Source organism: Lytechinus pictus, chromosome 1, assembly GCF_037042905.1.
Source record: "Lytechinus pictus isolate F3 Inbred chromosome 1, Lp3.0, whole genome shotgun sequence".
NCBI lineage: Eukaryota > Metazoa > Echinodermata > Echinoidea > Temnopleuroida > Toxopneustidae > Lytechinus > Lytechinus pictus.
This window is the reverse complement of record NC_087245.1, coordinates 43012400-43040381: the sequence shown is the minus strand read 5'-3', so window position 1 is coordinate 43040381 and position 27982 is coordinate 43012400. Positions and strand designations below refer to the sequence as shown.

General features: G+C 36.1%; 2 protein-coding genes across 2 annotated transcripts; both read right to left on the bottom strand.

Annotated features, from left to right (window-relative positions):
- Positions 1–1414: 1414 nt before the first annotated feature.
- On the bottom strand, positions 1415–9763 carry LOC135155060 (uncharacterized). The gene is made up of 2 exons (XM_064103585.1): positions 9651–9763; positions 1415–8073 (listed from the first exon to the last, which is right to left on the bottom strand). Exon 2 carries the CDS (start codon positions 7142–7144, stop codon positions 5144–5146), a length of 2001 nt encoding a protein of 666 aa, XP_063959655.1. The 5' UTR covers positions 7145–8073; positions 9651–9763; the 3' UTR covers positions 1415–5143.
- A 6218-nt stretch (positions 9764–15981) lies between these two features.
- On the bottom strand, positions 15982–27934 carry LOC129283671 (uncharacterized). The gene is made up of 9 exons (XM_064103571.1): positions 27821–27934; positions 22450–22539; positions 21056–21154; positions 20020–20159; positions 19487–19571; positions 18624–18804; positions 17540–17727; positions 16817–16958; positions 15982–16185 (listed from the first exon to the last, which is right to left on the bottom strand). Exons 2-9 carry the CDS (start codon positions 22525–22527, stop codon positions 15983–15985), a joined length of 1116 nt encoding a protein of 371 aa, XP_063959641.1. The 5' UTR covers positions 22528–22539; positions 27821–27934; the 3' UTR covers position 15982.
- Positions 27935–27982: the final 48 nt, after the last annotated feature.

Genomic DNA, 27982 nt, shown 5'->3' with positions numbered 1-27982 from the left:
GTTTGTACAAGTCGCCTTCTCGCCTTCTCGTCTTAAACAAGGCGCCTTGGCGAGTTTGTACAAGTCGCCTAGACGCCTTCTCATCAAAGACAAAGCGCCTAGGCGAGTTTGTACAAGTCGCCTTATTACCTTCTCGTCTAAGACAAGGCGTCTTGGCGAGTTTGTACAAGTCGCCTATAGACGCCTTCTCATCAAAGACAAAGCGCCTAGGCGAGTTTGTACAAGTCGCCTTCTCGCCTTCTCGTCTAAAACAAGGCGCCTTGGCGAGTTTGCACAAGTCGCCTAGACGCCTTTTCATCAAAGACAAAGCGCCTAGGCGAGTTTGTACAAGTCACCTTCTCGCCTTCTCTTATCAGACAAAGCGCCTAGGCGAGTTTGTACAAGTCGCCTTCTCGTCTTCTCGTCTTAAACAAGGCGTCTTCGCGAGTTTGTACAAGTCGCCTTCTCGCCTTCTCGTCTTAGACAAGGCGCTTAGGCGAGTTTGTACAAGTCGCCTTCTCGTCTTCTCGTCTTAAACAAGGCGCCTTGGCGAGTTTGTACAAGTCGCCTTCTCGCCTTTTTTGCCGAAACAAGGCGCCTTGGCGAGTTGAACAACTCGCCTTTGCGCTGCACGTTTAAGCTTCCGTAGTTTTATGTATTTTTTTCTAATAACTCTTTTCCATTCATTTGGTATGGCAGATAATAATGAATTATACATCATAATGGATGTGTAACCGTAGTTTTCAACTATAACTTCAAAAGACTTAAAAAGTCCATCTTCTGTCAGAAAATCGTAAATAGTGTTTACAGAAGATTCTGACCATCTTTGAATATAAAGAGGTTTTCCATCAACTAAAATGTGTGAATTGAACCACAGAGGTTGCGACAGTATTTCCTTAAACTTAACAGGATTATAGTATCTGTAATATGACCATGAACTCAATACATCATTCCAAAAAGTTTCGGTACATGGATTGAATAATATATGATTTTTGCTAATATTCCAAATCGTAAATTTGCTCTCACCAATGAAACGAACAGATTCTTTAAAAAAACACTTCCATTTCCCATTGTTATCATCATCTAAAAATCTTTTGACCCATGATACTTAAAGTGCTTGATTAAAACATGACAAATGTAACATTTTTAGACCACCATCTTTGTAGTCATTGTATAAAAGAGAACGCTTAATTTTATCACCTTTTTTACTCCATAAAAAATTAAATAATTGCTGTTGCATTTCGATAAAGAAGGTCGGTGGTGGGTCTGAAATAATGCTTAAAAGATATATTAGTTTTGGAATGACCAATGTTTTTATTACTACTATCTTTCCATACAATGTAAGAGATCTACCATTCCAAATGTTTAACAGAGATTTGATCTCATCCAGTTTTGGTATAAAGTTTAAATCAAAAAAATTATGTTTATCGCTTAATGGGATTTTTATGCCTAAATAAGAAAAATAATCTACGGGCCATTGAAAAGAAATGTCTTGGCATAAATACATCGTACAATTCCCAAGTTGAATAACATTACACTTTTCAACATTGACTTTCAATCCAGACATTTCTTTAAAAGTATTTAATACAGATATGCATTTTCTTAAGTTTTGTTCGTTGGGTTCAAGGTAAATGGTTGTGTCGTCTGCGTATTGACTTATTTTTATTTCAGTATTATCATATATTTTTAAACCACGAATTTCTTGATTTTTTCGAACTAAACAACCTAAAATTTCAACAACTAAAATAAAGAGACATGGCGAGAGCGGACAACCTTGTCTTACTCCGCGGTGTATTTCAAAAATATTTGAGGAATAGCCATTATTTATTACACAACCTTTAATATCAACATAAAGAAGTTGAACCCAACGAACAAATTTTTCACTGAAACCGAACCTCCTTATAGTTTTGTATATAAAAGACCACTCAACTGTATCGAACGCTTTTTCAAAGTCAATACAGAGTGCAAGACCGCCAACATTGTGCTTTTTGCAATAATTTTGAATATCAATAAAAAGTCTTATATTTTCGCCAATATAACGTCCTTTGAGAAAACCACATTGATCATGATTTATGAGATTTATGTGATATTACTTTTTTTATTCGGAAAGAAATTATTTTTGCGAGAATCTTATAATCACTATTTAATAAAGAGATTGGACGCCAATTTTTCAGTAAAAGTAAATGGTTCCCTTTTTTAGGCAACAGTGTAATAATACTTTTCCTCATTGAATGAGGTAATACATTTTTTTCAAAACTTTCATTAAAAACTAAACATAGTAAAGGATTTATTTCATTCCAAAAAGTCTTGTAGAACTCAATTGGCAACCCGTCACTCCCTGGTGACTTGTCATTTGCAAAAGACATAATCGAATCATAACACTCCTTCTCTGTTATCATTGATCCCAACATATTTATGTCACTCTCATTTACAGTTGGTATATTTAAGTTTTTCATTGATATATTCCTATTCAGAATGTTCTCTTGAGATGAATACAAATTAGCATAAAAGGTCCTTTCTTCTTCAAGAATATTTTTTGAATTAAAAATAATACCTGTATCTGTTTGGAGCCGAAATATACATTTCTGTTGGTAATTTCTTTTTTCTAAGTTTGCAAAGTATTTGGTATTTTTCTCTCCCTCTGCGATCCATCTCACTTTCGATCGCACGATTGCCCCATGTACAACACTTTCATGTAATATTTCAAATTCTCTTTTTTTCTCTTCTAATTTGCTTGCTAATTCATTATCCACACAACTTTGAATAATATCATTTAAATAATTGATTTCTTTTTCTAAACTTTTCATTTTCTCCTGATCTTCCATTTTCTTTTGTTTTGAGATTTGTATTATCTTCTGTTTTATTTTATACTTAAAATATTCCCAGCGTTGAAGGAGTGAAGATTATCATTTCCATTCAAAATTGAAACAATTTCTTTTTTAATTTTCTTGACAGTATCATTATCAGCTAAAAGAGAGGTATTCAATTTCCAGAAACCTGGCCCCCTTTTGGTAATTGATTTTATTAGAACTAGTGATACCAACGAATGATCTGATTTATAACCATAGGTAATGTCACTTGTTACAACAGAAGACGATAAGGTTTGAGAAATGAGGAAATAATCAATTCTACTTCTGAATCTCATATCTTTTGACATCCATGTATATTTTTTGTCTGGTAGATGAGTATGGCGCCAAACGTCCAGTAAATCAAAATCATCAATTATTTCTATTATTACCTTTTTACATCTTGGATGGTTTTGGAAAGCTTTGGGGAATTTATCTTTTGTGGGTTCCAAAACCGTGTTAAAATCTCCTGCTTACACATAGGGTTCTTCACAATGTTCAAATATAAGAGAATGTAAGTCTTCGAAAAAAGAACTGTCGTCGTTGTTTGGACCGTAAATATTTCCAACTGTTAACATCATTTCATTTATTTTTAATATCGTAAGTAGTATTCTTCCGTGGTCGTCTTTAACAGTGTTTACAACGTCAAATGAAGCAGATGGTTTGAAGAGAATGCACACTCCGGCACTTTCTGATGTTCCGTGATTAAATAATATTTTATATCCCCATTCGTGTTTCCATCTTCGCTCTGATCTCGTTGTCGAGTGGGTTTCTTGTAATAGTATTAGATGAAAGTCAAGAGTCCTGATCCAGTTGAAAATGCACCTTCTCTTAAAATCGTTTCTCAATCCCTTTACATTCAGGGAGCAAATTTTTATATCTATAAAATCGTTCATAACGTTGATAGGTTATTATGTGTTGATAACAACCGTATAATTAAGTATTGAGATATCTTCACAAATACAAACATGAAAAGTAAAATATAATGTGAATTACTTTCAGGCCTAGATTTATAGGCAAAAAAACAAAAACCTAAAAACCGGACTACCCGTACCAGACACATAAAAAATAAGGGTAAAAAAAAAGTCAGAGGGTCGACCGCTTTAAGTCTACCTATCATGATGGAAAAAACAAAAAGGAGTGCAGGGAGGGGAGCTCCTGGCAGTAAAAGATTAGTTGTCGGCACAGACATTCGTATGACATAAAAAGAGAGACGTAGTCGTATTGTTTATTTCTCTAAACACTTTATCAGACCGTTTTAACATTGCCGTTATCAAGATCGGCCAACCTCAATGTTTTAAGGGGGCCGGGTAGATCTTTGGGGCCATCTTTATACTTTATAACACGTGGTACTGAGTTTGGGATGAATGCAAATTTATTTTGTGATCGAAGATCTTTCACTTTCATCATTAGCCTCTTGTGTTCGTTTCTTGTATCCATGTGAACATCATCGCTTATTCCAACACGTGACCCCTGAATTTCAACTGCTTTGAGTTTGCCGCTTTCTTTCAAGATTGCCACTCTATCTGTGTATCGGAGCAATTTAACGTGCATTGGGCGTGGTCGACTCGGTCTCTCGCTTCGCTGATCTCTGGCGCTGGCGGGGGTTCGATGGGCACGTTCAATCTCAACATCATTGATATGCAAATACTGCCTGAAGAAGTCACGCATGACGTGCAAATGTTATGCAATTGCTCGGTGCGCCTTCTACCCCTTCATGAATCCCATGTAGGATCACGTTGTTTTGCTTCCTACGGTTGACTAGATCTACTACATCTCTTCTCAGCTTATTAACATATTCATAGCTCGCTTTTGTTGCTTGAATGTTTTGAATTTCTTCCTTCATTTCCCTCATTTCATTTTCCATAAACTCTGTCGCATTTTCCACATCTTGAATCCTTGTATCCATCCTCTCAAACTTAGTTTCAATTCTGCTCATTCTCTCTGATATGGTATTTATATCAGTTTTAATCTCATCAAGAACAGACACCTTCTCGATAAAATGTTACGTAACATCGTATCTGTATCGTTCGTACTTGCAGTACGTACCTTTTCCCGGGGCGTGGCAGTCTTGTCAGAATTGTTCGTTTTCCTGATTCGACGTCACTTTTTTCCTCAGAAGTTGCTTGGCGTTGTCTCTTAAGTCTGTCACTTTTACCCATCTTCAGTTATTTATGTCTCAGGATGCAGAAAATAGAATTTTGGCCGAAAATTCAAAGTTTAAAACGGAGCTCCATAAAAAATATGCTACTTAGCTAGACATCAAGGGCGCCCTATTAGCACATTACTGTTGACACATTGGCTTGTTTTTAGGGTGATCATTTCAGATCCCTGATTCTGTATGCGGTGAGAGGAAAATAATCTGCGAGATCTGTGAATTCAATGCATACTACATTTGAGTTGCTGTCACTGTATACTTCATATAGGCCATATTTGTAATGGTATGTAGACTGGCACTGCCTTGCAACAAAATTGACAGTTTCTCCAGATACTAGAACCAGGAGTATGCATGCAAATGTCCATGATTTTGCATGCTTCACAACAACATACATGCCTTTCCTGTATCGTGTACCAAAAACAGTCACCTCATCTGATGCCTCACAATTTCGCTGAAGAATGGGCCTAGAATGCACAGCATTTTGAATATTGCTGGCATAGAGAGAAGGGTCAAACTGTGTCCCTCTATCAGCCTTAACACTCTCTGGGAACAACTGCCCATCACAGAAATATGCCTGCATTAACTGATGTCTTTCTGTTAATGTTGCTGTAACATTTTTGAAGTTTGAAGAGTAACGTACACATCTTTTGAAAAAAACATGTTTACTCTCAAAGCGAAGGGTCCATACTCTTGTCAGAGGGCCAAACTTCAATATGAGCCAAGGATAATGGCTTAAGAAATGGTGCTTAGGCCTAAGCCTCTTATCTGGGAATAACATTTGCCTGTCTTCAAGATATTCCTCTACAAGTACCTTGAGATAGGCTAGCTCAGAATGATCAATCATGGGTGACACAACAATCTCTACTATGCTCTTCAACTTCAGCATCAGCTCCCAAACTGGGTCTTCAGGATCACTGACAAATGAAAAGACAATCATTGGGAAAAAACGGAGAAAGTACCAGTTCTCAACTGCCTGTCCACCAACTTTCTCGCCTTTCCTAACTGAATGCATCACATCCTTTGAATCACTTGTAGAGAATGGGAACCTTTTCAATTCGTCATTCAACAAGTCAAATGTGAACCATCTGGAGTCAACAAAATACTGAATAAACATTGCCAAATCATAGTCCAGTACATCTTCAAAAATGTCATGAGCAAGGCATGGAGGTAAACCAGGACTTGCAACATGAAAATAAGACAGAGAATTGAAGCTTGAATCAAATTTGACCCCTGCATGTGAATTGGTCTGAGTTTCCTGTGCGATACGCACAGAGTGATCATATGATTCTGGTGATCTATACTCTCCTTCTACATAGGGAGGCTCTTCTCGAATTTGTGTCTTTGTGCGAAGGCAGAATCTGCAATAGTTCTCAGCATTAAAGCTTTCACAAAAGCCTCCTATGAAATGAGCACCTAGGTTATCCCCTAAGATAGCCAATAATGAACCCCTGAAAAGGTTTCCATTGACTGATATGCCTTCCTGTTCTAACTTTTTTAGGTCTCCAACTAGCTTGGAAAATAATACTTCTTGTCCAAATTGTTTGATCGTCTTTTCTTTACACAACAGAACCAACTGCATTTGATCTACTTGTGATCTACACCGGGCATCAATGTTCCCAAGTGTATAGTACACTGCAAGTATTTTGTGCTTAGTTCTAGCTGAGCCAAGAGAATTTACAATCTCAAAGCTATCCTGATACAAAATTATTTGGAAAGCTTCTTGGTTTTCTTTGAAAAATGCACTTTGCTGATATATCTGTCCATCACAAATGTCACCAAAACCTTTTTCTAACCTAGTGGAAACAAAATGTTTCTGCACAGATTTGTCCTGACAGATTACTTTCAACGTCTCAAGAATAGGCACATAGTGAAAGAAGTATGATTTGCCAGATGAATCTCTTCCCAGATTGATTTCAATGGGATGTACATACGAGAACTTCCTTTTGAAGTAATTTTTGCGTAAAAAAGTTGATCTCAGAACACAACACTGTGGAGATACAAACTTGTTTGAGTCATCAAGAGGAGCTAAACTACAGCCTAGTTCTGCAACACCATCCAAAATATCTTTTGTCAGTTCTTCATTCAAAATATTTGCATCTTGTAGGGTTTTCTTAACATGATTTGCAGCACATTCTCGGCTTAGCTTGTATAAGCCATACATCTCTTCTACAATAGTTTGGATAGTTGATTCAGGAACAAGATACTTGGCAAGTAGCTTCAACAAAAATAATGCAATGTTCCTTGTGTATTCAGCTATGTTATCACCACTATCAGTATCGTCTTGAAAATCCTCACCATCATTGTGACTTTCTTCAGTTGGATCACTATCAACTTCGCTGAAATCAACATGAACATTGGGAGTAAGCTGATCTCCCTGTACAATTTATGCAGGCTTAACAGAATAAGCAGTGTAATCTCTGTGGTACCTTGACAAGTGTGAAGAAAATTATTTCTTATTGTTGAATTTCTTTTCACAGTTTGAAAATGGGCAAAGAACAGACATCCCATCGACAATATGATTCCTCAAATGTGCAAGTAACTCCTGAATATCAGCACATTCACTCTGACAAAATTGCAAGCTAAATTTGACAGAAATACTAGCATCTATGTATGGTTTGTGGCTTTGACCAGGCTTTGAATGATTACACTCATGCTTTCTTGACATATGTGTAAGTAGTCCTTTGTATGTAGCGCACGTTTTTAGGCATCCGGGCTGTGCACATGGAAAACGCACATTATGCTCATTTTTGTAAATTAGGCAGTGTTTTATGTACTGTATGCTTTTATATTTGCACAAGGTGAACCACAAATTTTGCACCTTCCTTGTTGCCTTCTATGACTACGTTGACTATCTAGATTGCTACTTACATGTACATGTACATGTATGTTACTGTTAGTTTCTTCTGCCATGATAGACTAGAACTTATTAAAGCCTGGTCTGATAAGCTAATTAATGAGAATAATTCTACCCCAGTGACTTTCATTGATCACATACATGACATACCTTTCTAATCACTTTGGGTTTAAAGATGAATTGATGTAGGAATCTGCCAGGCCCGCTGTTAACAACGTACAGAGAGACACCAAATGCTGCAAAGAAGAAGAAAAAAAAGGGGGAGACGAACTTGTTGATAAAAAGGAACAAGTCATGTTCTTTCCACATGTTAATCGTCTGGGGGTGGCTGTCCTGGGGCTAGTTGTTCAGATACGTTCCTGGTAGCTATCCTAAACCACTCTCATTTGACAATTCTGCATTTAAGACTGCAATCTTGGGTATGAGTTTACCCTGGCTAAAAGACAAATCTCTCATACCGGATTGATAATTAGTTTGCACTATGGGGTGTTTATAAAAGACACAAATGTTTACAATACAAATGGTTGCCATGAATTTAGCACTAGAAAGGACTCTAGACATGAATAAAACATTGTCACCATTTACTTTTGATACCTTATTCTGAAAAAGCAAAAACAAATAATTTTTTTTTTAAATAAATGCATCACACAACATGATGCGAACTGATTAGAAAATTAGTTATCTACTGATCTGATATTTGATGCATTAGGAAAATCAAAGACATTAGTATACACTTTCTGACAGGTTTGAAATTTGAAAAATGGCGCAGACGATTTTCTCCGTTATTAAGTTATGCTCGCAAAATATTTTGATATTTTCATCAGGGGGGGGGGGGGTGGGGCTGAAGCCGGCACCCTCTTCAATAACAGCTCCCAAGCCTTTGGGATCGACCCCAAAATTTCCTGATTACCATTCTGCCGCTCTTTGGAGGGGGCGGGCAGGCCTTTTCAGAAGTGGTTTGACACTAACCATTTCAGGCACTACGGCGTAACATTATGAACAAGCATGCTTAGAATTTTTGAAAATAAGCTGAATTCCCACTCAGTTTTGCACAACCTCAAAATTAGAATACGGTCTGTCACCCCCCCCCCCCCCATTTCAGTTTTTCCCTTATTCGTGGTTACTGTCACTTACTACTTAGTGCCATTTCCTTGTCGTTCTCCCTTTCTCACCCTGCTTCTCTCTTCTAATTCTTTTCTCTTTCTCTTCATTCTTTTCTCTTCTCCTTTTCTTCTCTTCCTCTTATTTTCCTTCTCTTTTGTTTTGTTGGCGCCTGCGCGTACCAATAGGGGGGCCGCGGCTGTGATAGCCCCCCCGGATCCGCTACTGCAGTCCTTATAATGTGCAGCGGTTTGCTGTGAAACTTGTGTGAAAGTGTAGACTCTATAGACTTCTAAGTTCTAGCAATATCTAGGGGTCTAGATCTACTAATTTCTTTGTTTTAGGAAAAATCACCCCCCCCCCCAAAAAAAAAAAAAAAAAAAATCATGACCATTACTGCAACAATTTTTAAAGATTTAGTTGATTTTTGGTATGTTATAGTAGGGTATCTCCACGCCGGAGTCACGCGGGAGAAAGTATGGTCACAACAAGCGCCTGAACTTCCAAGTCTAAGTTCTAAGTCTAACTAAGTTCGATCCAGGCAGTACTCTTACTCTTACTCTTAGTTATAGACTCGTTTTAACACTCAGTAACATACCGGTACTTGATGAATGTCTATCTAAAATAATCTACACCTTCAACTTTATCAGAGTTCAACACACTACATCAGCCATAAACAGAAAGTCTGCACAATAAACTTGATATTTCTTACCTAACTTTTGTAGCCCTTGATGATGTCCGACTGGTACTCGAGAGCTATGCATGGCTTGCGCTGCATGCATATGCATTGCGCAATGCACTGCACTATAGCGCTAGCACGTCTAGTCTGCGTGCACTGAATATCGAGCAGTTACTGGTAGTTAGGGCACGCGTTTTGGCGGGAATGGCCAAGCTATTACAGCCTAACTTTTCTCAAATTACTGAAAGGGTGTATTTTAACGGCATAGGCTTATAATTAATGCTTTTGTTAAATTCCAATAATATGTCGTATAAACTTTAACAGACACTGTAACTTTGTCACAGATCTGGGATGTAAAAATGAGAAACCAGTTCAAAACTTAATTGTCATCCTAATTACAGGAACTTTTCTGATCCGACAAGTGACCAAAATGGTGTATTTTAAAGGCATAGCTAGCCTAATGTACACTCTCATAACAAACTATTCAAATGTGAATAGAATCTATTCAAATTTGAATCGAAAAACTCATCCGAGGGACACTTACCAGATTCTATTCAAAATGAATAGAAAAATCTTGTCAAAAAAATTAGACCGAAATCTAGTCAAAATTTGAATCGAAAACTCATCAGTTTTTGACTAGTATACTGTTAATTAATGAATAGTTCATCGAATCAATCGACTGAATAGTTAACCTATTCATTTTGAATAGAAAAACTCTTTGTTTTGACAAGTTATAGATTCATTTAATGAATAGATTTTTGATTCATTTTGTTGAAAACTATTTACCTCATACGGTGGACAAACCCAGTAAAGAGTCCATTACAATGCTTGCTATGTTTTAAACTTCAATTTTTAATGCCATTAATCAACATCATCAATACAATCATAATGTAAATGTTATGAAGTTCATCAGCTCACACACAAACAAAATCTATTGGCATATAGCCAAAACATATGCAGCACATATCAAAAAGGATAATATTAATCAATTATAATATCAATAATGAAATAATAAGACATAATATATATATATATATATACAGTGCGTATTAAAAAAAACGGGACAGTTTTGAAAATTCTTTAATTTTTTTTTTTTCAAATTATGATATTTATATTTTGATGTTAAAATATGCTCTGAAATATTATCTTTGAAATGCCATTTAAAGAAATAATTTTTGTTCATGCTTGAGCAAACACGGGACGTTTTTAGCGCCAAAATGGCAGAATATGAGTAGTATGATGATCAGATTTCTTGCTAATCAGCAGACTTCCTCTTAACTTTTTCATTATCTGTGCCATAACTTTCGATTATGCGGTCAAACTTTATTTACAAATTTATTTATTTACTCGAGTTATTTTTTTTCATTTAAACTTCTTTTACCTTTGAATTTTCCTTCATAAGTAAGAAAAGAAGACCTTTTGTCAACCCATACAAGAAGATTTGCATTATTAATTGCGAAAACCTTTACTTATTCAAATCAAAGAAACAAATTATGTTATGGTACCCTTAAAAGACATGAATCCATTTTTCAAGGGGTTATTGATTTCTTGACCAAGTTTAATTATGTGCTTGACAGGATAACTAGGAAAGGATACATATCTTTCAATGGCAATGGTGTATTGAGTCAATTTTGAAGGAGCTAGGTATGGCAGATTGGGTAAAATGTATTAAAAAATTGTAAGCGAGCGGGGTGTGCAAGCAAAAATTTCCACCTTTTTATTAAACTATCCAATTTTGAGACAGATTCTGAAATAATATTCAGAAAATAATATCATATTTCACTTTCTATCTTTCCTTTTATTTCCTTTCCACTTTTTTCTTGGTCATTATTATTATTATTATTTTTTTTGTTTTTTTTGGGGGGGACATCCCCGAGCCCCTGCCCATCTGTATGGCACTGTTTAAAGGCACCATAACGTTTGTAGCACACAATGAAAGGATTTGAAAAAAAACACGCTTTCCCATACTTCGTTTGAAAAAAAAAAATGTTTTTGCTTAAAGAAGGAATATTCAAAGCTAAAAGAGAACATATTTAAAAAAAAATTAAAAAAATTAAAGCAAGTAAAGATTTGAAAATGAATTTTGACCGCATAATTAGAAAATTATGGCAGAGATAATGAAAAAGTTGAGAGGAGGTCTGCTGATTAGCAAGAAGTCCGATCATCATATTTTCATTTTATGCCATTTTTGCGCAAGCCTCCTTTTAAAAACCCAGACAAAAACATTCCGTGTTCGGTAAAGCATGAACAAAACTAATTTTTTAAATGGCATTTGAAAGATAAGACTTCAGAGCACATATTAACACCAAAACATAGACATCACAATTTGAAACAAATGAAAATTTTAGACTTTTCTAGTGTGTCCGTTTTTTATACGCACTGTATAAAGAGCAGCACTCTCGTTCTGGTGATGCCAAATTCAAATGTTAAAGTAGACAATGAAAGAAAATTATAGCTACGGATAATTCATGTCTAAAAGTACCCTAATATCTTGTAGATAGCCTGAAGATTTTGGTAAATGTCATACCAGGTGCTAAAACAATTTAAATGAAATCGAAATTTTTATTAAGTACCAGAACATCGGAAGAAATACGGCAATGTTCTAATGATGCCACAGAAGGGAGTATACCAACCCAAGCAGACGATGTCTATAGCTTATGGATACATTATTGCAAACTTGGGTTTTTGCCTATGCCATTAGAAAGAAGTTTCACAGACCGTGGAAAGTAAAATGTACTGCTCAAAAACGTTCACTGCAAGGATAAATTACCTTTCTGAAAAGGTACAAATTCCACTTTCGCATTTAAAAGTCCCACAATACAATACGGTTGTATACTATAATGGTCACATGCAGTTTTCACCTAGTTACCTATGTCGAGAGCAAAGTCAGCGAATGCCGTCAATTATCCCTGTTCATCGGCCTGTTCAACACAAAAGTGAAATATCAGGGGTCTGTCTAAGTTTCTCTTTGCATTTGTTTCCCTTACACCTATGACAAACTAATTATACAGGATAAAACGTTGCTTTGAAATTGTGTACGTTATAGTAGGACGTCGTCTGCTTGGGGAAATTTGCTCCTTTCTGTGACGTCACACACTTCAACTGTGTTCGACAGGATTGGGCGTAGATCGGAACCCAGTGTTCACTATACATTTGAATCAGTATTATTTTTATACCTGATAATTTTCGAAGAGAAAATGCTTACCAATTGTGTCACTATGGTTACCCCCTAGTAATTTTGTTGCCAATTGATGCAGTTTTAAGTCTTCAGACTGCTATTTTAATGCCACATACAGAGGAGTAAATAATTCATAATGGGGAATTAAACCCAGAAATCTACATGTGACTATCAGAAGAGTACTTATATATACATAAATTAGTAAAAGTTTGAGCAAAATCAGATGAACAATTCAGGAGTTAAGGTCTTTAGAAGTTTGACACAACAACTACAGACACTTCGAAGATGATTTTAGACTAGTCATCCACTACTCAACTATCCCTTTAAAGTGCATCACATATTCATCAAAATTGTGACACACATCAACTTTAAAAAATTGTGATTTCCTACATTCATTCAAACATATATACATTTCTGCTCTGAAGTATTAAAAGGCTGAATCCGGTCCAGATTAAGTTAATTTCAGGAGAAAGAGTAACTATTTTCAAATAGATCAGTGAAAATTTGATTAAAATCGGATTAGAAATCAGGAAGTTATTAAATTTTGCAAATTTCGATGAAACATTTCTTGAAACATCAATATGAATATGCAAATGAGTGAGTTGATGTCATAGCCTCATAACTCGCCATATATTTTGTACAAACAAAATCTGAAAAATTAACCTTTTTAGCTATATCATGTGAAAGTCTCCCTCATAACAAAATATATTAGTTAACAATATTCTGCAACTATTTAGAGAGGAATTAAGGTGAGTTTAATATTCTCAAAGCTGAAATGTGAAATTTTTGTCATTTATTTGTAAAAAATGAATGGAAAATTGTCAGGCGATGATGTCATCAAGTCACTTATTTGCATATTCATATACAATCGTTGAAGAAGTTTCAAGAACTTCAAAATGTAATAACTTCCTTAATTTTAATCTAATTTACATCATTTTTTACTGCTGTGCTTGAAAATTTTTACCCTATTAAAATGAGCGTGAACCTGAAATGGATTTGGCCTTTAAATGTCCATAACATGTCTAACATACCGGTACATAGTTGGTGTACATAAAAACAAATTGTTGCTACATTATTTCAACACATATACACTTTTGCTGTTGAAAACCACAACTGATAGGGCATGAACAGCACTTTTCTCAAACACTTATACTTTGAGATAATTCAATATGATGCATTCTCAATGGAACAATTCAGATTCAATATCATGGATAACCTAAAACAATTGTACCATTATATCTGTATCCTTCGCAAAAAAACACAGGTTGATCTCGTTCCTGTCAATTGGTATTAGCGAAATTCAGTGGATAAGGCTAAAATCTTAGGTGTGATTACCCAATCAAACCTGAAATGGGACTCGTACGTTTCTGAATTGTTAAAACGGTGTAACAAAAAAAAACTGTACATGTTAAGATGCCTAAAGAAGTACCACTTACCTCTAGATGATTTCATCACAGTGTACACTGGGTAAAGAGTTGGAAATTTAGTTTTAAGAGTCAAAGAATTAGCTATCTAGGTTTGTGGGAGACACTTTTACTACGTCTGTGGGAGATGTTTTACTACATTGTGTGAGTTGCTACATTTGTGGGCTGTACAAGGACTCATGCAGTACTTAGATTTATGCCATATGATTAATTACATTTGGTTTTCAAGGAAGTTTCGAAGGAGGGTTACTGCTGGAACTGATGAATCCCTTCCCTTCCCCTCCCCAAGCTTAAACATACACTTCTGAAGAAAATCCCAGACATGTTGACATTCCCAAGGGAACTCAACATCAAGTATGTAGATGAGCTTGAAGCATCTGTCTACTCCCTGAAGGAGATCAGAACAAGGGATGGTACATTGTTCCACGATGACAAACACTTGTTCTGGAAGCAGCATCCTATTGCCTAGGGCTAGGACAAACGGTTGTGCATGCCTGTTTTCCTCCAGGAATTGTGGGATGTTTGTTCCAATCTGCAATAACAAAAGCACACCAAAAAAAAAAAAAAAACAAGAGTAAATTACAATTGTACACTGACAGAAATAAGACTTTAAAAGTTTAATGGCTAAAACATTTGCATTCAAGATTTACTGCCAATAAGATGAAAACTCAATCAAAACGTTTAGATTTCATAAGGTAATTTCTATCAATACATAATTTTATTATTTAGGGAAACAATGTCATTTTTTGTCTCACCTGCATAGCAGAGTGAGACTATAGGCGCCGCTTTTCCGACGGCGACGGCGGCGGCGTCAACACCAAATCTTAACCTGAGGTTAAGTTTTTGAAATGACAGCATAACTTAGAAAGTATATGGACCTAGTTCATGAAACTTGGCCATAAGGTTAATCAAGTATTACTGAACATCCTGCCTGAGTTTCATGTCACATGACCAAGGTCAAAGGTAATTTAGGGTCAATGAACTTAGACCATGTTGGGGGAATCAACATCAAAATCTTAACCTAAGGTTAAGTTTTTGAAATGTCATCATAACTTAGAAAATATATGGACCTAGTTCATGAAACTTATACATAAGGTTAATCAAGTATCACTGAACATCCTGCATGAGTTTCACGTCACATGACCAAGGTCAAAGGTCATTTAGGGTCAATGAACTTTGGCCGAATTGGGGGTATCTGTTGAATTACCATCATAACTTTGAAAGTTTATGGATCTGATTCATGAAACTTGGGCATAATAGTAATCAAGTATTACTGAACATCCTGTGCAAGTTTCAGGTCACATGATCAAGGTCAAAGGTCATTTAGGGTCAATGAACTTTGGCCAAATTGGGGTATTTGTTGAATTACAGCCATAAATTTGAAAGTGTGTTGGTCTAGTTCATAAAACTTGGACATAATAGTAATCAAGTATCACTGAACATCCTGTGCGAGTTTCAGGTCACATGATCAAGGTCAAAGGTCATGTAAGGTCAAAGAACTTTGGCCACGTTGGGGGTATTTGTTGAATTGCCATCATATAAGAGTAACCAAGTATCACTGAACATCTTGTGCGAGTTATAGTAGTTTTCAAAATCAGCACTGCTGCTATATTGAATCGCGTGATGCAGGTGAGACGGCCAGAGGCATTCCACTTGTTTAATGTATAGCATATCAGGGAAGCTACAAGCAGGTGTCATTTCTTTAGCATGAAATACACGAACTAATAAGTCCAATAAAAAGGAATTTCTAACATGCCAAGATATCAAAAATAGACTGCCACTTTTTCCGGGCCACCTTGTACAGTATAGAAAGCAATACTCACTTCTCTTCGTTGTATGAATGAAGCACTTGCTTCCTGAACAGTTGCACGAACATATCTGCTTTTGGAAGACTTACTTCCTCTGATTTGGCCGGGTGGAAATAGAAAGGGAAGAACCAAAAAGGACAGGTTACATTTCTCTGCATCTGAAATTAGATGAGGAAAAATACAAATAATTCATTCATCAAACCTAAATGTCTATCATGTTCATTACTATCATAATCTGATTTCATAGTATTTTTGTGTGCACCAGCATTAAAAAAAAATATATATTAGGCACTAAATTCCAATACAAAAATAAATTCATTAAACCTAAAAGTCTATCATGTTCACAACTATCATAATCTGATTTCATAGTATTTGTGTGTACACCAATATTCTAAAAAAATTAATAAAAATGAAATAAACTAGAAATGTGCACTGCACGCAACGCAAATGTATCCCCCGGCCCTAGAAGCAGTTTTTGCTGCATGCTTCAAGAAATGCAAGTGTAAGAAGCACACAAGTATGTCAACCAAAATATGACCTTTGACCCTATAAAAGACAGAACACTGGGGGCAGCACCACAAAAAACAAAAGGCGTGTAGATTATACCAAGATACGGCACCATAAAAAAAATTGAAAGAAATCTGTCCACAAATGCAGCAGTTAGAGCGCACACAAGAATGTGACACAGCGGCGGCGTAACGCTGCTGAATCCAAAGTATCCTCACCAAAGCACCAAATTCCAAACATTTATCTTCCCCCTAAATTTTAATTATTAAACTAAAGACATACCAGTTTTGGCTTCCTCGCATCGCAAGTGCTGCTCAAAGTTCTGCTTTTCAGCATATTTCAAGATGAGGTCAATGTACTTTGGCCATTTCACGAACAAGGCATCAGCTGACTTCGGGAACAGGATTCGGAAGTCCTGATCCACCTGAAGATAAAAGTTATAAATATCATATTCAAAGTCTATACATCTTAAAACCTTATAAGAATTTATGAAACCCTGTAATGCTGTCTATATATCTTAATAATTTTCATAATGTGACAAAAAGAGTTTGTCAGTATGTTTATAAAGCCATGGAAGGAATGCAGTTTTGTCGATCCTGATTAATTTTGCTACCCTCCCCCCTCAACACACACACAAACACACATTCTAGGGAAAATAAATCTAAAGAGCTTTTTTTTTTGGGGGGGGTTGTGACTTTTGCCATTGCTTTAATAATGCGGTTGATTGTGATTATCACCTCGAAACACTCCTCATACTGTGTTATTACCTGTCTCAACTTCCTCAGGAGCAAACCAACCAATCAGCTCTTATACTGCCTACCAGACAAATGAATATCCTAAGAACACAACTAAGATTCCCATTTGCTTCTGGGTGAATTAATTAATTGACAGCAGGTTTAGAGCACATAAACTTTAATTTTAAAACCAAATGTTCTACAGCAGTTTTACAGATGATATCCCATAAAATCCCTGAAAGAGCCTCTACAATATTTCCTAACAACATACCATGCCATCACTGTCAATAAGACGTGGAAATCTTTCAAGAAGATCCTTTGCAGGAAGGACTTTGTTTTCCCGGATAAATGAGGCCCGTGCTGTGCATGTTTCTTGCATCCAAGTTTTCACTTGCTGTTTTGGCTCTGTGTGGTGTTTCAGCCACTTTATTTTCCCATCAATATCTTCTACATCACCACCTGTTAATTTCAATAATGATTTTTGTTTCAATTACTGCAATCATGTCAAATAGGATAACATATGTCATGATTTCAATAAGCTATCTAGATCAAAAGTGAATATTTACCTTCCTGCCCCTGCCCACTGAAAATCTTCTTTTTTATTAGAAATGTGGCTCAGTGTAAAAATGTCAGAGGTTAAAATATCACAGGTTAAAATGTCAGAGGTAAAAATGCAAGAGGTTAAAATGCCAAAGGTAGAATGCTTATGTCTCTGACCAGAAAATTTAGCTTATGTATGCTTTCCACTGTTCATCTTCCACTTACTAATACTACTAATAGTGGTACTACTGCTACTACTTATTCTAATGAAATTACTACTACCATCATCACTACTACTAATACTTCTACTGCTGCTACTTGTACTATTACTACTACACCTACAACTACTACTAGTAGTACTACTACTACTTCTACTGTACTATGTATTTCATAAAATACTTTTTTTAACTGCAATAAATAGCAATGATGTTTGCTCTTGCAAGACAATTACATTATTATCTGCAAGTTTTGTGAACAGTGGAAAACAAACATAAGGTAAATTTCCTGGCCAGAGAACTAAGCATTTTACCTCTGCATGGCATTTTTACTTGGCACCACTTTACCTTCCTTGATCAAGAAGCAAATGTATTATTTTTTAATCATACTTCAAACATTAATTACTAGTACTGTCACATATACTGACTCTCAGCAAATACCAGTTAAACAATTTGAAGACAGGAAAAATGCCAAATAGCTGAACACTATATTGACCTTACATAAACTGAAGAGAAAATATCTAAAAGATTAATTTTATTTTACCCTACTCAAACAGTGTACATGCAACAACCAAATCAAAACCAGTAACAAAGTTATACCTTTTGATAGATTCAACTTTGCTGTGCTGGTAAGGACTCGATGTGGCTTCGTTGAACTAGACATTGGTCCAATTTTCACTGTTGACCTGTTTCTCACATTACGCAGTCGGACTTCAAGGTAACCTGAGGAATCCTTTTTTTTCCCATTTTCCATCACTTGTGAAGGAGAAAACCAGGTCAGCTGTATTATGTAATTTTAAGGAGAAAGGAAGCAAAAAATTACAAAATACATGATCATGGTTGAGATTACATGAGATCAAGATTATACACATTACACCAAACATTTATTGAGATCTATGATGTTGTATATGTGAAATCTCAGCATCTTTTTTTTTTTTAATTTTCACAAATATATGACCAAAACTTCAACTTCATTCTCGGTTGCAATTCATTGAACATTGATGATTAAACTGATGTATTAATGGTTTATTGTATAAAGGCAGTGGTGTTAACACTCATTAAGCCGATGAAAAATTTGAAAATTACTTTTTTTTACATAATAGTCCAAAATATAATTTTTCTTGGATATTAAATACAAGAGCTATCTTTAACTCTCACACGTCATATGTAACTGCATATGGGAAACTAGAAAGCCAAATTTTAGGGTAAAAAAAAAAGAAAAAAAGATTTATATATTCCACAAAAGAAATCAGGACAATACTCTGTAAAGGAAGAAGAATAAATACTGTAAAATACCAATGAAATGGGACGACATCATGATCAAGCTCAAGGAATTAACATATTTGTATTTTAGATTTTTTTCATCCTGATACCTCCTTAGGGGTTGTGTATGTGTGTGTGTATCTTTTTTTTTTGGGGGGGGGGGTGGGGGAAGAGTATAATAGAACTCCTCTACAACTTACATGTGCATCACCTTCCTTGTTGTTCATCATTGGGAACTGACTTACAATAGCTTTTGCCATTGCCACTTTTACATCCTTTGATGGTCTGTAAAAAAAATACAAAGAAAATTTCATCTTCTGAACCAGTACATCAGGGAGTGTAGCTGCGTGTTGAACTACACACTTGTGTCACATTACTGAATGACCATGCATTCACTCTTCAATGCGAATGACTTGTGCAGGCAAACAGTGTGCACAACACAAGTCATGTTCTCAGTGTTTACTTTGCATTAAGCTCAATCTCCCTTTATTTGCATTTGGTGACATTTGTGTTCTTATTTTAATTTATTGTTTATTGTTATTTGAAATTTAGTTATATCATTGTTCCTTGTGATGTTTTTTCTTTACATAGAAATGCATGTTTTAGGACGTACTGGACTGGAATATTTGCTTGAAATTGCTTTAACACAATTTTGTTTATACCTGAGCTCACTATATCAGAAGCGGCCTGTTTGGACAACAATCAATTTCACACCAATAAATATTTTTCTAACCTGTCTCCATACTGGGTCATGAGGTGGGATACCAACGTCTTGACAATATCTTTACGAGACATGTAACTAAGGCATCCTTCTTCTAATTCCTTCACCAGCTTCTCTCCATTCTGCCGCTTCAATAAAATATCTGCCATGTCCTGTGTTGAGCAAAGAAATAAAAATACCACAAGGACTATTGACTTAATTGGGCTATTACATGAATCAGATCTGTGTCAACAATCAAGACTATGATGTCTAGAAATCTCCCCTTCAACTTTACTGTGAAACCCCACTAATATTGTTTACACATTAAAAGTGACTACAAACAGTAACTACAATTTCCTCAGTGTGATACTCACCCCCATGAATTACTAAACAGTGAAAACACATTATCTTTAAAAAATAGAGAAATTTGACTGCACATGCACAGTCGATGGGTATGTCTCTGACCTCCTGTGCAAATACATGTACCTCTTCATGATCAGTCATGGCATGTACAATTCTGTCTTTCTTGACCTTGGACCTCTGAAAATTTGTCCTATGAAACTTTTTATGCAAAAATCATTGCGTCTTTGTGATGTAGATCTATGGATTTCAAAAATTTTAGAACTGTGCTGGCTGACCTGCCTTGTAAAATTATGTTCAGGTGAATGAATAAATTAACAGCCAAGAATACCAAAATAGTCAAAATCATACATTCACTATATATGGAGATATCTATGGATTTTGAATTTATGGTGGTACGTGCATGTATATCACAATAATTCTAGCACACTAGTCAATGGAGGGAATATCATAATATTTTCATTTTTTGAAGTCCTTTATAATCTTGAAGGACAACTTTTCCAAATGTCCATAATAACACCCCAGCCAGCAGATATTCTGAATTCATGTGGGCCATGCAGTTAAGATTTTTTTTAAATGGAAACATTGTTGAGCAATGACTTTAGTTTATTTCTGAGATAAAAATCCTTTTTAACTTTTCTTTAACTTCTGCATTAAAATCATTTCAAAGTTCTATAGATGTTAATTTCTATGTATTGAATAAACTTACAAAGTCACACTTTGGCCTCTTGGCTCCAATGTTGTTTAAGCTGGACTGAGTACCAGAGGCACTCATGGGCACTTCACGTTTCTTGTCATGGCTTGGTGCCTGCAAAAAATCAACAGAAAGATACAAGACATTTCATTAGCTTCAGTTTCAAGTTTTACTGCTTGTATTTCCATTTTAATATTACCAAAATACTGTTTTATGTCTACTTAAACTTACAGCACATTGTTTTCTAAAGAAAACATTGTATATGAAGTTTGTGCAAATTGGGAAAGGTATCGAGTCAAACATGTATTTTGTGCACAGAATTGACCTTATGGAAGAAACAAGGCAATTGCCATAATGTGTCCCACCCACCCGCAAAAATAGTATGACCTCAAATGACCATTGACATCACCATGTGACTTCCAATGGCACCACAACATGATGGTACCCCAAGTGCATCTACAACCCGAGTTTGGTTGCCCCTTGGTCCAACAGTTGCCAAGTTATGTGTCATAAGAGTCTTGCAGGTAAACTTTAACATAAGAAAAAGAGTCTTGCAGGTACTCTTTAACAATATGACCTCAAATGACCTTTGACCTCACCATGTGACCTCTGACAGCACCACAGCATGATGGTACCCCTGGGGCCTGTTGCATAAAATATTTTACCTGAGAAAACTCTGGTAAAAAACTAAAAACTAAGGTTAGTCTGATTTTTGCCATTGACTTTAACACAGGGCAAAAACTCAGGTAAAAACAACCTGAGTTTTCTCAGGTAAAAAGTTTTATGCAACGGGCTCCTGGTGCATCTTTCACCGAAGTTTGGTTGCCATAGGACCAACAGTTGCCAAATTATGTGTCATAAGAGAGTCTTAATTGCACTGCAGGTGAATTATAACATTTGTAACATACGCTATTTGGATCCCTTAGTCTCGCCTTCACCTCCGGTGGGCAAGACAAAAAGAACTAGAGTAATTTGATAGTGCCAGTCAACTGGTATGTCACCCTCCTGCACACTCAAGTATTGTCATAATTCCTAATATTATGATCATATCAAATTTGATGACATTCTGTCAAATATTTCTTAAGTTAGAGCTTTAAAAACGTAATTTTGGAGTGTGACTTGACCTTTGACCTTTTTCATATCAAGTCGAAAAATCAATCATTCTAATATGCCCTGTTATACTTTTCCTGTGTAGCAAGTTTGATGAAATTCTGTCAAATATTTCATGAGTTACAGCATTAAGAATCTCATAAGAAACGGGTTACATTTTTGCATTTAAAAAATGCGGACAGATTTCTGGACCATCATCAGGACGGACAGACATCCGGATATAGACAACTGAAATAAAAAGTAAGAAAGTCTGCTTTTTTCACTTTTTTTTCATTATGTAGCATGTGAAATAAGCTTACATTGTTGGACTTTGGCATCTTGGGTCCTATAGTACTCGTGCTTGGCTGCTCATCAATGTCATCATCAGATTCATGCATGGTGCTTGATGTCTGTACAATCAAAAGAAAATTGCATAGTGTATTTTAGCTGTGAAAGTTCAATATATTAGATTCCTATCTGTTAGAACAAAAAATAAATGATATAATCAAATGAAATAACTACAGAAATACATGAAATTAATGATAAATGAATTTGTAAAATGATGGGTTGTTAATTACTTGTTCATGTTTGTTTTTTAGTTGAGAGTGGTGTGCCATCATAAAGACCTTGCTATAGTGGATATATTAAGTGAAAATTTGATTTAAAAATCGGTTTAAATGAGTACTAATAATAATGAGTATAATCCTTTTCCTTTTTTTGACAATTAACTGCTAGCATTATGTATACTCACTCAAGCGTGAAGCTGTTTGACAACTATACACATAACTTCATGAAAGCTGAAATGATCATTTTTAATTGATAGGGCTTTTGCATAAAAAACTTTAATTATCACAGTAAAACTGTGACAAATTAATAAATGATGCAATCAACTTTTTCAAACCTAAAATGACATTAACTGAATTGACAATTTGTGCCAAAGGTTGCTTAACTTTTAACCAGTTGGAGACGATTTTATTTCACTATAACACGCACTTTCCATAGACTGCAACATGACATATCTCGTACTTAGTCTCCAACGGGCAAAGCACCAGTTTTGATGGTACAGTACTTTTATTACAGGTGTATGTAAACTTTGGGCCCAACTGTAGATCCGTGTAACAGAATTCTTCTTTGGTACATGTACACAACAATGAATAAAAATCCTGCACTATTTTGATGACCACAAAATACCAGCAATGATGATTACCTATTTATGTCTCCTCCTTTCCGTACAAGCAGTGCTATCCAAGTGGTACAGCCAAGCTGATGTACATGATTTGGATTGAGTAGTATCAACCAGTATGCATAGGGTCAGGAACTAGTGAGTTGTGGTTGAAAGTGTGTAGTATGTAGAACAGCATACTGTATGCAGAGGAAGCATATGCTCAGCTTATTTATGTCTCATGCTTATGTAATAATTTCTATCCTCTTCTGCATACGACTGATTAGCATGCAAGGAGTAGAAAACATCCAGATCCTCAGGTTTAACAACACAAACATTCTTTGCTGGAGCTGGCTGTACAACATATGCATGGAAATGTTGGCGAAACCCAACAGTCTCCCACAGGTCACACACCAGGAAGACACTGGTACCAACAGAAAGCACCACTCCAATTTTGCCAAACAGGGGATCTCCATCTCCAGTTTTATCAACCACTACCATCATATTTTCTTGATACACTATACCATGGACTTTACACCAATGTGCTCTGTAAACTTCATCATACAGTGGAATTTCAACACTCTGAGCAATCACATCAGCATCTTCTAAGGATGCCAAAATTACTGATGTGCCTGGTCCTACTTCAAATTCCCTTTCTACTGTTGTCTGTCTACTCATTACCAAATAGCAGAGCTGCATTTGGTTACGATAGGCTTGTGTTTTTGTTATGTTGGTAAAATTGCAGACAATGTGTGCAAGGCGTTTTGCAAAATTGTGCTTCGCCTCAAACCTCATCACCCAATATGTTATGAGTGGACCTAGCAAATGCATAGCTGATGGGTAATGCAACATGAAATGGTGTTTTGGTTTTAAGTGTCGCTCAGGAAACAACTCGAGATATATCATATGATGATCTTTAATCAGTTGCTCAAGAAACAAGACATCTCCTCTACTAATCACTGGTGCAAACACAATGTCCATGCAGTCTTGTAATGCCAATAATAATTCCCAGTGAGGATCATCTTCTGGAATGAGATCACCAAGCATAACTCCAATGTGACGAATCAAACACCACATCTGGCCTGCGTTTTGTCCTCCTGATCCATCAGGTGAACGCAGCTGATTCACTGAGTACGTACAAGGTTTGTTGCTTGCATCTCCATACCCATAGTTGTAACTTGTAATTCTAGCATTCAATTGGTCTACAGTGAAATATCCCTTCTGAATTAGTTCATGAAGCACTAGTTTTACTTCAAGGGGGCATACACCTTCAAGTATGTCATGCATGATATCTGGGGCTCTGTTTGAAGTTGTATGAAAGTGAGTTAAGTCATCAAGGACACAGGAAGACTTGATACCAGTTTCTTGCAGATTTTCTCGATTAAGGTCATGCTGGTAATTCTCTGGTGTTCGCAATGCTTCCTTTTCTTCAATTAACGCACGTTTTGTCTCATTACGGTGCATTTTACAATGTCTACAGGGAAAGTTTGCAGTAAATCCCTCTGCAAACCCCAGAAGGGAATGGATCCCTAAATTGTCTCCAACAACTTGAGCAATGCTAACTTTGACATTTCCATAGAAGTTGTCATGTTGAATGTCAATACCATCTGTTTCCAAAAGCTTCATATCCTCGACAAATTGTGCAAATATTCTGTGAAATCCAAAGAGTTTTGCATCACTTGCATTATACAACATCACAAGGTAGATATTTGACAGACGCGATCTATACCTGGGAGGCACATTTGCAATTTTGAAGTATACTCCTCCAAGCTTATGGGTTCCAGACTTTGGACTGAGCGGATTAGTCACCTCAAAGTCATCTATGTACAATATTAACTTAAATGTATGTTGGCTTGAGAAAAACTCACTTTGCTTACAATATGTGCCATCATGGAAGTCCCGCATCAAGCCGTCTTTGCTTGGTTCATATTGCTGAGACAGTTTAAGAAGATCTGTTTCTTCAATTAACAGCTTGATTAGCTTTTGTATTGGTATATATTGGTATGATACAGTTTTCATTATCTGTTGCACATTTCCTGTAGCACGGTCATTGCATTGAATGTATCTAATTCCAAGTGGCAGTTGCTCTGGCTGAATAAAAGAAGAACAGTTTTCAAAGAATTTCTTTCGCTTGTGCTCAGTATCCATACTCTTGAAAGGTTGTGGTATTGCATCTATATCTCCAAGGAGTTTTTGAAAGGTGTTTTCTTCTTCTGGGATGCCAACAGCATTGGCAAATTGTCTACATTTATGTTTTACATAGTCACAAACATCTTCCATTAAAGATGCTGACTTTTCTATGACATGGTTCACAGTTGAATGTACAACACTGCTAGAGCCCAATAAACCTGCAACGAGCATAACAACTTGCTCTTTAAGTTCTGCCTCATCAAAATTGTCCCACATAACAGTATTTTCTTCTGCAACATTATTCTCAATGTTTTCAGGTAGGTCATCATCTAAGTCATCATCGGAATGCTGAGCAACTGCTTGAGCATATGGATCATTAGTACCCAAATGTGAACTCAAATGGCGTTTAAACTGCTCTGTCCTGCCTGAAAATGTTCTTTGACAGCCTTCTTGAGTGCATCTTACAATTTCAGTAAAAACTCGACCTTTGATTACATTGTGAATGTTTTCCAAGTGCCACAGAAGTACTTTTGAGTCTCTGGATATTAACACTCCACACTTTGGGCAAATGTATTCCATAATGTCATATAGAACCACAGGCCAAGGAAAGTGCCACCAAGTCCCTGGAAAATTTTCCCTGAGTTAAACACAAAAGGGGGGAAAAAAAGAGGAAAGTGGGAAATCAGATCATTTTTTTTCAAAAAAGAAAGCCAAGAGTGTATTCCAGTAGTGACTACCAAGACACCAACTACTAACGAAATTAGACCTTAACCCATTCAGCACTAGACCACATTAAAATGACTAGACCACATTAAAATGTGGTCTGATGCAATAAAATTGGATTAGGTCTTCTAAAACTAAGGGGAACAAAACCCATACATCTATTTGCACTCAATTAATGCAGAAAAATTAGAGAAAGAAAATGGTGAAAGTTTGAGCAAAATCGGATAATCCGTTAAAGAGTTATGGATTTTCAAATTCAAAGTTTTGATAAATCCTCGTAATGGCCGCCTATGGGGGTCCTTGCTATTTCATTTTTCTCAGAGGTCAGTTAATCGTTTGACCTACTTCTTTCATAAAAGCATGCATAATCATTTCAGCCACATCATACTTGAATAACGAGCAACGGGAAAATGTCCTTTTGATGAAAAATGAAAAATAGTGAAAATCTGTGTACAAAACCAATGGGGAGTTCTCCATTATGACATCACAGATACTGGCCGAGTTGCCAACGTCAAGGATCCCCATAGACGGCCATAACGCAAATTTAGTAAAACTTTGAATATTCATAACTCTTGAACCGACCATCCGATTTTGCTCAAACTTTCACCATTTTCCTTCTCTAATTTAATTTCCGCATTTATTTAATGCACAAAGATGTCTGGGTTTCATTTCCCTTTAAATATTTAGTGCTACACACACAGATCTACATGTAGTACCTATATTTCAACTCCAGGGTGAAACTCCCATTTCTTATATAATTCCACAAATCATCCAAAATTGTTTCCTCAAACCGAGTTAAGTATTAATGTAAATCTTTATCCTGATTTAATTTCAACCTAAAGCAAGATGTATGTTCAAGAATTTATGAGTACATAATTTTCCTCTTGAAGTTTATCTTTGGACTCTGGGCTTTTTACCTTTCAAGATCAACTTACGATTGATCCTAAGTCTGTCCTATTTTTTTCATTGAATTATTAAGAAATAGCTCTGTTGTCTGCTGCAAATGACAGATCTCTGCTAAAAATGTGTGGTTGTTGAGTATTGTGGCTATAGTAATCCAGGGGGGGGGGGGCACTCAAATTATATTTTGATGGGTGGTGTGCCTAACGGCGCCCTGAAATGGGGTCTTTAGAGCTGAATACAAGCACAAAATATAAGGTCTTTGGTGCTACAAAAGCCTTGAAATGTAATTTTAGGGGGTCTTAAGAGCCGACAACAAGCAAAAGATGCACAGGGAAAGAGGGAAATGGTAGAGGCTCTCAGCCGCAACATAAGACGTTTACCTGCTCTCCGGTACAAGCAGCGTCGGCTGGGCCCATGAAATTGTCAGTTTGTTATTTTCGTAAATTCTATGCTGAAAATGTCACAATTTTTTTAGATGTAGGTCACCTCAACTGATGTGGAAATATTTTTTACCATCTTGAAATCATATTGCAAGTCTTACTTTGTAGAATGTTGGACATAAACTGATAGCAAGCAAACAGCTGTTCAAGATTATTTTCTGAAAGCCATTGTAGGGTTGGTTCTGGAAAAATCTGCCCAATATGTTCTAATGCAAACACAATGAGCACAAGACTATATCATTTATAACAAGCCTTCCTTCAGAATGTAACTGTACCAAAGCCAGCTGAATGACTGATCATCTAATTTATCTAAAATTATATACCCATACATACCTGAAGCTCTTTCAATTTCAATAAGAACTTGAGCCTTGGTCCCACCGGGGGGATGAGCTCTTTAGCAGTTGTTTCATTCACAAGACATAGACCAAGTTGGTCTATTTCATTATCTGCAAATTAAGGGGTGGAAATACACATTTGTATGACACAATCTTTAGA